The 11,765-nt window shown below is 39.4% G+C and overlaps 1 protein-coding gene across 1 annotated transcript; it reads left to right on the forward strand.

Annotated features, from left to right (window-relative positions):
• The first annotated feature begins 1,448 nt into the window (after positions 1–1,448).
• LOC136676648 (uncharacterized) lies at positions 1,449–9,589 on the forward strand. Its single transcript, XM_066653788.1, has 6 exons — positions 1,449–1,478; positions 2,514–2,876; positions 3,210–3,398; positions 3,535–3,584; positions 3,790–3,897; positions 9,407–9,589. The coding sequence occupies exons 2-6, from the start codon at positions 2,546–2,548 to the stop codon at positions 9,587–9,589; spliced, it is 861 nt and encodes a 286-aa protein (XP_066509885.1). The 5' UTR covers positions 1,449–1,478; positions 2,514–2,545.
• Positions 9,590–11,765: the final 2,176 nt, after the last annotated feature.

The following is an 11,765-nucleotide window of genomic DNA, read 5'->3' on the forward strand; positions in this document are numbered from 1 at the left end:
GTGACACTACCTGCCCCTAGGACTCGTGCAGCCAATCACTGTCACTAAATGTGCTTAATTTAGGGTAATGATTATGGTCAAACTTTAATTAAGCTAATATATTAGGATTTACTCCAAATATTTTACACCATGTAGGAATTAGACTACACTACACTACAAAATACATTGAGTTTCACAGTGAAAGTAAGAACACTCTCTGTCCTTATTTATTCAGAAAATATTTTTCTGTTTATCAGATAAACAAAGCCCCCCCACACCACTCACCCCCCCACCCCCCGCCAGTATCCAACCCTGAGACTTTAAGAGTAGCCAACTTCAGCCTCAATAGATACAGGAAACCCACACTAAGAGCACTGAACACTGAATGTCTTTACTGACTGATCTCAGATCAGATCTGTGTGTTAGAAATAACTTTCAGACCTGTTTATATTGCTGCAAATGATCTAGGATCTGCTGAATGACATTTCATATGGTGGTTCTGTAACACACACAGAGTCATGGAAACATCAGTGGTTAAAGACAACCATCTCTTTAAGATACAGAGACAAACATAACCTGCATTCAGTTTCAAAGAAAACCACAACAAACGCACACACACACACACACACACACACACACACACACACACAAAGCCAGGATGTTCATCAAGGGTGTAAACTGACTTTAATAAGAACGAAAATCAAGGCAAAATGCAAGTTGTATATTTCACAACATATGTTTAAGAAAGAGATCTTAATAACTCTTTAAAATCTTTTTAGTCCTAAATGAATCCCATGCAGCTCTAATCTGGTTTATGTTGTTTAATGTTGATTTCAGCACACAAGCATCAAAATCACACTATATGCTATGGTAGACAGCAGTAAAATACACATTGTCAGAGAAAATATATTTCTGAATCACACACTCCAACTCATCCTGGCCCCACGAAACACATACAACCTCCAGAGTAAAAGCTCATTTATTTATCAATTTATACATATAAAGCTATTAATTAATTAACTTTTTAGTTTGTTATTTATTAATTAATAAATAACCACTTTATCCTGATCAGGGGTCCAGATGCATCCAGGACCTATGTGGAATCACTGGACACAGCTGAGACAGAGTATATTCTGACTTTACTAAATCAAACACCACACTCTTGAGAAGGGACCTGTCAGAACACATGTGACTAGTTTGTGGCATATTTGCTCTAATATTAATGGCAGCCTGTGTCTGGAGACAAAGCCTTCGCACAGGACAGAGGACAGAGGGTAAACCTACATGTAAAAATGACAAACGGAAAGTGGGAGTGGCCTTCCTCTCATTGGTCACTTGTTGAAGCACATTTCAACCCAATGCACTTCTAGAAGGCAAAATTTCCACTGACGTGGACCAATTAGTTCAGCCCCTCGCTACAAAGACCCTCAGTGTCATCAGCCCCTCAGCAGCAGTCTCTGAGATGGAGAGATCAAGAGCAACTCTTTTTCCTCTCATCTGTAAGTAAACCTTCTTATTTCTTCATGTTCATCGCATAGTGGACCTTCCCTATTGTTGTTCATATCTTTAACGGAGGCTTAGAAAATTCTCATTTATGATATTAACTGTATTAAAATCAGTGCATGATGTGGTTTTGCACATTTGTTTATGATCAGATGTGTTTGGACACCTCATAACCCAAATTCTATTCTGAAGGAATAAATATAACTGAAGGACATTCATCAGAAGTGTGTTTCTCTTCACAGCAGTAACTGTCTCTACTCTTCTGGGAAGGGTTAACATTAGACAAATAAACATTTGTGAGGATCTGGTGGCAACAGTGTAAATAGTGTGGAGGTCATGTACTGATGCTGGATGATTCACCAGACCCTATGCCAAATTACACTTAAATATACTCCCCCAATACATGACATGTGTCAGGACCGCGTGGACTGATGGAGGCAGGATTAAAAATCAGGATTACCAGTGGAGACACTGAGGACTAGGCGGAACCTAAGTAGAGACAAAAATAGAGGGAGACAAACAAGGGAGACAGGCAGCAGGAATACACTAGACAGAGCCAGAGCATGACAACATGGTGAATTTACTGGAGTTATAGAGCTCCATTCACTTTTTCTGTGGTGGGATTTGGTGCCAGAACTAAACAACCTACATCAATACCTCAGTAGTTTGCTCATGTAAACCCTTCCCAGAAGAGTAGAGACTGTTACTGTAGTGAAGAGGAACACACTCCTGAATGTTCTTCAAATCAGAGGAAACTACAAAATCATTCAAAATAAATACTAGGTAAGATTTGGTATCGTTGCTCCTGGGTCCCCCTACAGTTGCAGACTGTAATCCACTTTTACAGCACTGTCCTGCAGTCTCCGCACCGTTGAGTAGCAACAACACTTCTCCCATTTACAGCTCAGTGGCGCATGATAGTTTTGAAGCTGTAATTTTAAAGTAAAAATATCATCTATCATCTGCTTAAAGAAGAGTCACTTATCTGAGACAGTCTTTTCTTTAACCTCAGTTTTAATGTTATGTTGCAGGTGTGTTGATCTCCAGTGTCTTAGGAGCATTCATGGAGATGAAAGTGAGACCAGGAGACAATATCACTCTCCACTGTGACTGTTCTACAGAGTACAAATTTATAATAGTTTGGGTGAAAAGGTCCATCCAGCAGCTTCAAATTCCTGTCCTTCATTTGACTTCATACTCAAAGCTTCCACATTACTCTATTAGGAAAAATGTTTCAAACAATACTTATGATCTTCTAGTGAAGAACATCTCTGAATCAGAGCTGGGACTGTACTACTGCGCTCGATATGAGGGTTCAAGATCAGAAACTGGGATTGTATTCCCAGCAAATGGTTATCGTGAAGGAACCAGAGCCACTCTTCTTTCTTTCCTTGGTGAGTGCTGAGACGTCATTTCAAACTGATTCTTGTGTATTTGCTGAAATAAAAGCCACAAATATCTGCTTCATAAACATTCCTTTCCAAAGTTATTTATTTTTTTTTCATTTTATTTTCCTGTGTTTTGTGAACAGAGCCAGGCCCTCAGTTGGTCAGAGAGTTCATTTTCAAAAGTAAACATTAACTAAAACTGATTAAACTCAGGCAAATAAATTAAAGGGTAAAGGTGCTGAACATAAAAGTGGTTTCAGTTTTAAATGAAAAACCTGCTTATATTTGCAGAGAGTATCACAGCTCTTGTAGTAAATTATTACAACTCTCTTATTTCAGACCCCACTATTCCATGGGTCAAGCGCACCCAGACCACTCCTATGACTTTCCAGTCCACTCCCACTGCTCCTGGATCAGAATGTAGTTCGTGTTGGAAGCTGATGGTCATTTTGGGTCCAGTGTGTGTTGTCCTCTCCTTACTTCTCTCCTCCATCTGGGTTTACTACATATGTTGCTACAGAAATAAAGGTACTTCTTCTGTAAAAAAAAAAAAAAAATCACTTGATTTGTAAATATTCCCCTATATAATGGTCATCTCTGCAAATGAAATGAAGAACAGCAGACTCTTTATTGCACCCCCTTATGTCCTTCCCCAACATAACAGCTGATCCTACAGTAGTCCGAGGGAACTTGAAAATGAGGAACCGTAATGAGGTATGACACTTCGTTTTAAATGTTTCTGCACAAACCAAGACAAATTCTCCAAAACTTACTTCAGAATGTTACTGTTTGGAAGATAGAAAGATTGCTTAAACACTGTCAATGTCCACATCAGTTAAACTGAGCAGTGACTGTAAACATACAATAAGCTACAGTAAATTTTATTGTAAATGAATATTATGTGAAAAAATCCCCGCAGGCTGGAGAAGAGGACGTCTGTTACGCTTCACTGGATGTCCTGAGTGATGGGCACAATCGACTGAAGAAGAAACAAGTGGAGACCTCTGATTTCTGCACATATTCTAAGGTTAAATATCAAAGAATGTAGAACTTCATTGAAATGTGAAAGTACCATAGTCAGTTGGAGCTTATTTAGTTTCAGGTTGTTGAGATCAGGGAGCATGGTTTATTTCACTGTTTTGAGTATTACTGCATTTAGTGAAATAAAGTATTCTTCATTTTCTTTTAACATTGTCCCCACTTCCCAAAAGTGTAGAGACAGTAACTACGCCAGTCAGCATCAAACTCCAGTCACATGGTCTTCTTAAAAAATTAAATAATGAACTATGCCTGAAGTTTATTTTCCCTCTTTATTAAACTCTTAAAAATAAAGGCGCTGCAAAACGTTCTTTGAGGAATGCCATACAAGACCCACTATTGGTTCCATAAAGAACCATTTCTTGCCAATATATGTATGGGTAAAGGACCTTAAGTTTGATAAAGGGGTTTTTAAGCCTTTGAAAGGTTCTTCACACCACACATCCCTTAAACAAACATGGTTTTTAGGGAACCAATTGTGGTTCTTCTATGGGATCGGTCAAAGAACACTTTTTAGCACCTTTAGTGTTAAGAGTGTACTAGTCCACTCTGTATCAGACTGTTATTTTGGGTCCAGTGTGTATTCTAATTTCATCTGTCCTCTCCTCCACCTAAAGGTACTCACTCACTCACACATTCACTCACTCACGCAAATGTCTTGTGGTCAGTGTAGTGTAGTGGGTAACAGCACTGTCCACCAAATAGTAGGGGACTGGGGTTTGACTGCCTGCTACATCAGGATCACAGTGCTATAACTGTAAGTATCCTAGAGTAAGGCTAATTCTGCATTCACTGAGATGTGTGAAATCATTAAAATGCTGCATATGTCTGGATCTGAGTATGGGCCCAATGCTGTCAATGTAAATAGTCTAGTCCTTAAAGACCTAGTAAAATAGTTGTTTTTTTGATGTCATACGACAGAGGAAATCCAAAATATGTTCTAGTTTTAGGGGACTAACCCTTCTGATCGTACCAGGAAATGCTTATGCCAGGGATGTAATAAGTATGATGTCACATACTTATGATAGTTTAAACTCAGAATCAGGATATGTTGATTTTACACAAGTTATAGAATAAAAGAAAAACTCTTCCCTCATGGCAAATTTCTAAAAACTACTGCCACGTGCCTTTACTCGTGCTGTGGAAGTTACTGCAGTAGTATGAGGTTTAGTGGGTTCTCTTGTGAATATTCTTTATTATCTGAAGGGGAAATATGTCCTGGGCCCTGGAAGTTTCTTTGCTCTAAATGGCATCAATATAAATGTGAAATTAGATAAACAAGAGTGTGTGATACTCCTCCCCCACACTGAGAGTCAGAGAGCCTCGCTAAACAGGAAACCCACACTAACATCCTGCTGGTCTGATCGTATTTACTGACTGATCTCAGATCTGACCTGGAACTCTCAGACTAGGGGTTAAACTTGAGATACTGACCTGGGCTGTTTTAGTTTACCTATTTCTCCATTGTAATAATAGAGTTAATTCAGATTATTTCAACTGACTAAATTCCAGTTCAGTCTGAAACTTGATATTCTGCCCATTAACACAAACAAGAGTGTAGATAAGATATACCTTTGTCTGAGACCAGGACACATTTGAAACAGCCGTGATTTAAGGCCAAGCATTGGGACACAGCGCTCACTGCATTTGTACAGGGACTAGATCCCCACAACAAAATCCTCCAAACCTCATACTCCTTCCACAACATGTGTCTAGGCACATGGTCAAAACTATTCTCCAAATCTTATTTGAATAGATTTGAAAACATATTTGAATAGGATGAACATACTCACACAGATGTCCCAATGAAAGTCTGAGCTTGAGCTCTTTCTCTCTTTTCTGTTCTAAACAGATTTTCACTTCTAGGCAACATCCAAATGAAGTTTCTAAAAACTAAAAAACTGACAAATCTGTGTTTGTTTACTTCATTTGTTATAAAGTGGCCAAATACAAGCTGGAGAAAGGGATTAAAGCAGCAAAGAAGGAAAACTCAGAAAATCTAAACAGCCATATTGCTGCTAACAACCCAGCCTCAGTCTGGAAAGGTCTCTAAGAGATCACAGATTTCTTAAAGGGTGAGAAATTCCCCACCAGCTCACCAACAACCTGAATGAGTTCTGCTGTATGTTTGAATACACTGAAACATTCAGCTTTTCTCTGCCACTCCTCAACCCTCCTCCCCAACCTCCGCCTCCATAACCACTCTGGCTTTCCCACCCAAAAAGCAGGATTTTTACAAGCTTTTCAGCATACAAAAGGTGAGAAAAGCTCTGGGACCAATTACAGCTGACTCCTCTCATTCTGGACATTACCTTTTCCAGCCACTTCTCCCAGGGAGGAGACTCAAGGCCATCAAAACCAGGACAACCAGACACGTCAACAGCCTCTTCCCCAAAGCTGTAGCACTCATCAACAACAGTGGACACCTTGCATTTTAAACGTTTAACTTCAACCTGAGAACCAGCATCTCAGAACAGACAACTTATATTTGTTATATGTTGCAGAGCAGATGTTGCAGAACAGATGTTTTATCTGCTCTTTTTAATATGGATATTTGCACAACTATAAAGTATTTACATTTTTTATTCCTGTTTTATAATTCTGTAATATCGTGTACATAATAGATTTTTATAGCACATTTGTAGCACATTTATATATGCCAGAGAGTGGCATAAATAAATAATCATACACAAGATATGATGTAAAATATCCTATGCCAATCAATTAGAGCATCACATAGGGTCTGCCCCACTCTCTTCCTACCAGCAGCCACATCATTTCTATTGTTCCAATCCTACAGTTACACCCTATGGTTGCTGTGGACATTCATGATCCAATCAGCAACCAGATAGCCTTAACACCTACCGTTAATCATTGAGCCCATCGCATGAGAACCCAAACCACCCACTGCATCACTAGCTCTTCACAGAGGTCATCAAATTGGCACCTCCCATCATCAGTGTTTCGCTGAATTAAGCCCACGACACCTCCAGAAGGCTCAACAGTGAAGTCTGTCATCCCAGACCCACCCCCTCCAAGCTAGATTTACAGTCATTCCATACACTTAACCATCAACAAACGTAAATCCACACTGGTCTCCCTGGTGACCACGGCTGTACCTAGCCCCACTGGGACTGTTAAAGCATACTCAGTGCCACCAGTTCCATGTGATCTTTACATGCTACATTACCAACCATCACAACAGCAGCTCTACAGCGCATTTCTCCAACTAGTCTGTGTTCTCCTTATCCACAACCACTGACTAGACCTTCACAGCTATATATGAATATATATTATATGACATAATGTCATCTGCATATGTACTATTATCACACATCCACTTTAGCCCCTTGCATATGACATGTTTTGCCCATTTTATTTATACTATATTCTAGATTCACTTAGTTTGATACTTAGTAGTTTCTGTGCCAGTCGGGCTTGTTTTTCTTGTGAAATGTTATGCATGTGTGAACATGTATTTCCAATATACTTGGTGAAATAAAGTGATTCTAATTCTGAAGAGACTTGACAAAGCCCCCTTCAGGCCCCCCATCCAATCTGATCATAACACACTCAGACCGGAACTGAAATGTTCCAATTAACAGTCCAGCAGAACAATCAGCTGTGAGAAAGGTGTCTTTCCAATATTCTTTAAAGAGAGTTGACCAGTGCGAAGCCGAAACTGTTTTTGCATGTGGTTACGTTCACACCTGACAAACGCTGATGATGTAGATTACAAGAAATTTTCCACTGACATTGACCAATCAGCTCAGCCCCTCGCAACAAAGACCCTCAATGTCATCAGCCCCTCAGCAGCAGTCTCTGAAATGGAGGGATCAAAAGCAGCTCTATTTTCTCTCATCTGTAAGTAAACTTTTCTATTTGTTCAAATTCATCTCATAGTGGACCTTCTCTATTATTGCTCTAATGTTGATATTGAACAGATCAGGAGACTTGGGAAATTCCTTACTTATGTCTTAAGATATTTCTCCCAAAAGTGTTTGCACACCTCACAACCCAGACTTTCTTTTGAGCAAAACGACATTAATCAGGAGTGTGTTCCTCTTCACTGCAGTAAACATTTCTACACTTTTGGAAGAATTTAGGGTTAGGGTTGCAGAAACAAATATTAGTGTTGGCAGCTATTTGGGGTGGATTCTTAGTCAGGGATTAATCCTAGTCCTGAACTATACCCTCATTTCAATGGAAAATCAAAATACAAAATGCTGTGTAGCCCAGGATTAGGCTTAATCCCTGTTTGTGAAACCACCACTTCATGTTGTATAACTCTACACCTAAAGTCACCATGTCTAATGTGAATTGTGGGCAAGATGACCAAAAAGCCTACTAATGTATTCATGGCTTAATGCCAATAAATCCTCACTGCAATGGTTGAGATTCCAGCTGAATGTTTGGCCTGAAGAGTAGAGAATGTTACTGCAGTGAAGAGGAACACACTCCTGGTGAATGTTCTTCAGTTTTCAGTTCAGAAGAAACTACAGGGACATTAAGAAGATTCACTTTTTCTGAGATATATTTAATTTAACCTCAGTTTTAATGTTGTGTTGTAGGTGTGTTGATCTCCAGTGTCTCAGGATAAACAGTGGAAATGAAAGTGAGACCAGGAGATGATATTACTTTCAACTGTGACTGTGATATACTTTATTACTTTACAGAATACACAAGCCAAAGCAAAGTTTCAAATAATGTGGGTGAGAAGATCCTCCCACCAGCTTCGGCCTCCTGTTCTTTATTTGACTGAAGATTCCAAACCTCATTACTATTTCAAATGGAATTTTTCAAGTTATGACCTTAATGTAAAGAACATCTCAGAATTTGAGCGGGGAGTGTACTACTGTGCTTTACATCCTAAAAATCCTGGGGGGTTATCTTGAAGGAAACAGATCCACGCTTCTCTCTTTCTCTGGTGAGTGCTGAGACTTAATTTCAAACTGATTCTTGTGTCCCAATGTTTTTTACTCTTCTGTTTTTAATGATTTTCCACATCAAATATGTAAAGAATTACTACAACTAGGTGGTAGGACATTATCAAGTGATGGGTTTCTTCTTCTGATTCGTCTTCCTCTTGTTCTGAGGGAGGTATTGTATTTCTGAATAGTTCAGAAACTAGGCCAGTTTGAGCTGCTGTTGGAGATGTGTTAACACCATCTATCAGAAAGCACAATCCAAATTCCAGGTTAAAATTGAAGTGTAAAAACAAACTACAAACTTCTGCATTTGACTAACTTGCTGAATTTGACAAATGGGACAGATCTTGACTTTACTGTTTTAAATGTCAGCTTGCTGCTCTGCTCTGGGTTAATTTCTGGTTTCATCCTCTGCCTCATATTTGGAGCAGCGTTTGGCCGTCATCAAGCTCACTGAGCCTCCTATTTCCCCCTTCTCCGGCCAAGCAGCTATGAGACTGCCTCATTTTTGGGGCTTCATTCGGCCATTGCCACGCCTGCTTCCTGCTTCAACTGCTCTAAACTCTTCAGTGTGTTCCTGCTCCTGATCTGAGCGCGGCCTCTGCTCTCTCCTGCTTCACCTCCCATTGCAACCAGTGTTACCTCTTCATGTTTGGGGAAACTGAATCTGCCGTCATCATGTCTGCTTCCCCACTGCTTCAAAAAGTACAAGCTCTGCAGTGCAGACCTGGCTTCTCCTACTTCTACGAGTAGCCAGAGTGAAACCCCACTTCTATCTCAGTCACCAGCTCCTCAAGCCTCACATTTATTCTTTCTCTGGTGAAGACTGCTATGGGACTGCCTCATATTTGGGGAATGCGACCAGCCATTGTAATGCATGCTTTCCCATCAGGGGCATGTCTAGGCTATTGCCCCGGGGCTAAGGTAAAATAACAAGTATTTTTCTTTCTTGAATCTTGAAATGCAATTGCAAACATGGGACCATACCATCCCTTGTCAATTTTACCTCTCTGTCTATCTCACACATATTATTGCTCACTTGGATTGTGTCCTTGTTAAAGTGGCACCTGCAGTATGTTACCATTTTGAAGATACAAGGTTTTGTTTCAACAGTGTCAATATTGCCATCAATTAAACTAAGCAGTGACTGTACACATTAAAGTGTAGCAAGCTCCATTAAAGCAGTTCACTTCTATGAAGACTTTGCCTTTAGGTTTTAGTTAATAACAAATATTATATTTGATAATTAAATACTTGCAGGCCAGAGAAGAGGATCTCTGTTACGCTTCGCTGGAGGTCCTGAGTGGTGGACACAAACGACTGAAGAAGAAACGAGTGGAGAACTCTGATTTCTGCACATATTCTGAGGTTAAAACTCAGAACTCCATTCAATAAGAGAAGGTACCACAGTCAGTTGGAATTGTTTCAGGTTGAGATCAGAGTCTGGTTTATTTTACTTGGTACAATTTACTGTTAAAAATATTTGAAATGTAAGGGTTGGCTCTGGTGCTGTTCCTGAGTAGAATCCGAGTCAATGAATGTAAACACCCAACACCTGGAGCTGGGGTATACACTCTCTGCTGGTTCTTTTGTCTTATGTGGGTCAAAGACACAGTCAGATAAAGGTAGGGGGCTGAGAGATTTCAATCTCCCCTTCATTCTGTCTTTTCTTCAGTTGTCTCAGGTTTCCTTGAGTTCTCTCACCTTTCTTCTGATCACAGTGTCTCCCAGGAATTTTGTCTCTGTCCATGTATTTCCTTCCTCATGTATTTTTTGCCCATTTTGTGTGAAATATACTGTTTATTTTTAGAGAATTTAATCCCTTTTAAATCAAGCTTTTCTGTCCTTTACTCATATATATATATATATATATATATACATCTGAACTCATCAGCAACTGTTTAAGCTTTTCTTACTCTATGAGTATTTATTTTATTATAAAGTACAGTATGCTTTGTGACTGTAAATGCTGGTTAATATTTGGTGTTTTCTTCAAAATTTTCACTGAAATCTAGTAAACTTTGCCTGAAACCTAGCAAATGGTGTGTGGTTAGTTTCATAAGCAGGGACAGGGCAAGAGGTGAAGGGTGTGTTGGAGGGTGGTGTGACTGGACAGAGATACCTCACTCAAATCCATGGCTGAATTGCCCAAATTGACCTGGCTGCCGACTGCTCCAGGGGTATGTTCACTGCCCCTAATCATGTGTGAGTTCACTGAAACCGAGGGGTTGAATGCAGGGCTCAAATTTCATTACAATGTTATATTAATGACCAAATTAATTATTTTAGTTTCATTACTTTTAATAACTAACACCACCTTAGAAACCATCATTAGCATATTAGCAACCACACTGACTATCATGACAACATTCTAGCAATGACTTGAACTTTCATAGCTACTGCCTGTCAAAATCTTAGCAGACACTTCAGATTCTATTAAAACAGCTTAGCAACATCTTAGTACTTGCATTGAATATAGTAGCAACAGCCTGACACCTTCTCAAACATCTCAAACATAGCAAGCTCCTAATAACACCATTGCAGTCTCTTGGGATATGAAAACAACATCTTCTCAACCATCTATGATGTCTTAGCAATATTCTAGCACCTTAACAGTCACCATGAACAATTTCAAATTCCAAAAACCAATGCAAATATATTTACTAAGACACAACAATGAAAAGAATAACTTATCAACAAGGCAGCAATCATAACAGCAACCCCCACAAAAAACCCTCAGCTAAAGTTCACAGTAAATAAGTAGAGAAGATTCAGCACCATGGTCAGTGAAAGCAAACATTCAGCATTAAACATACAGCTAACCATAACCCTGTGCCCTGTGAACTCTCACTGCAAGCTTCACCTAAAAGAGTCTTTTGTTGGGTTTAAGATTCAGGGACTTTGCAGCTCAAACATCAGTGTCATGTTT

The sequence above is a fragment of the Hoplias malabaricus genome, chromosome 2 (genome assembly GCF_029633855.1).
Source record: "Hoplias malabaricus isolate fHopMal1 chromosome 2, fHopMal1.hap1, whole genome shotgun sequence".
Lineage (NCBI taxonomy): Eukaryota > Metazoa > Chordata > Actinopteri > Characiformes > Erythrinidae > Hoplias > Hoplias malabaricus.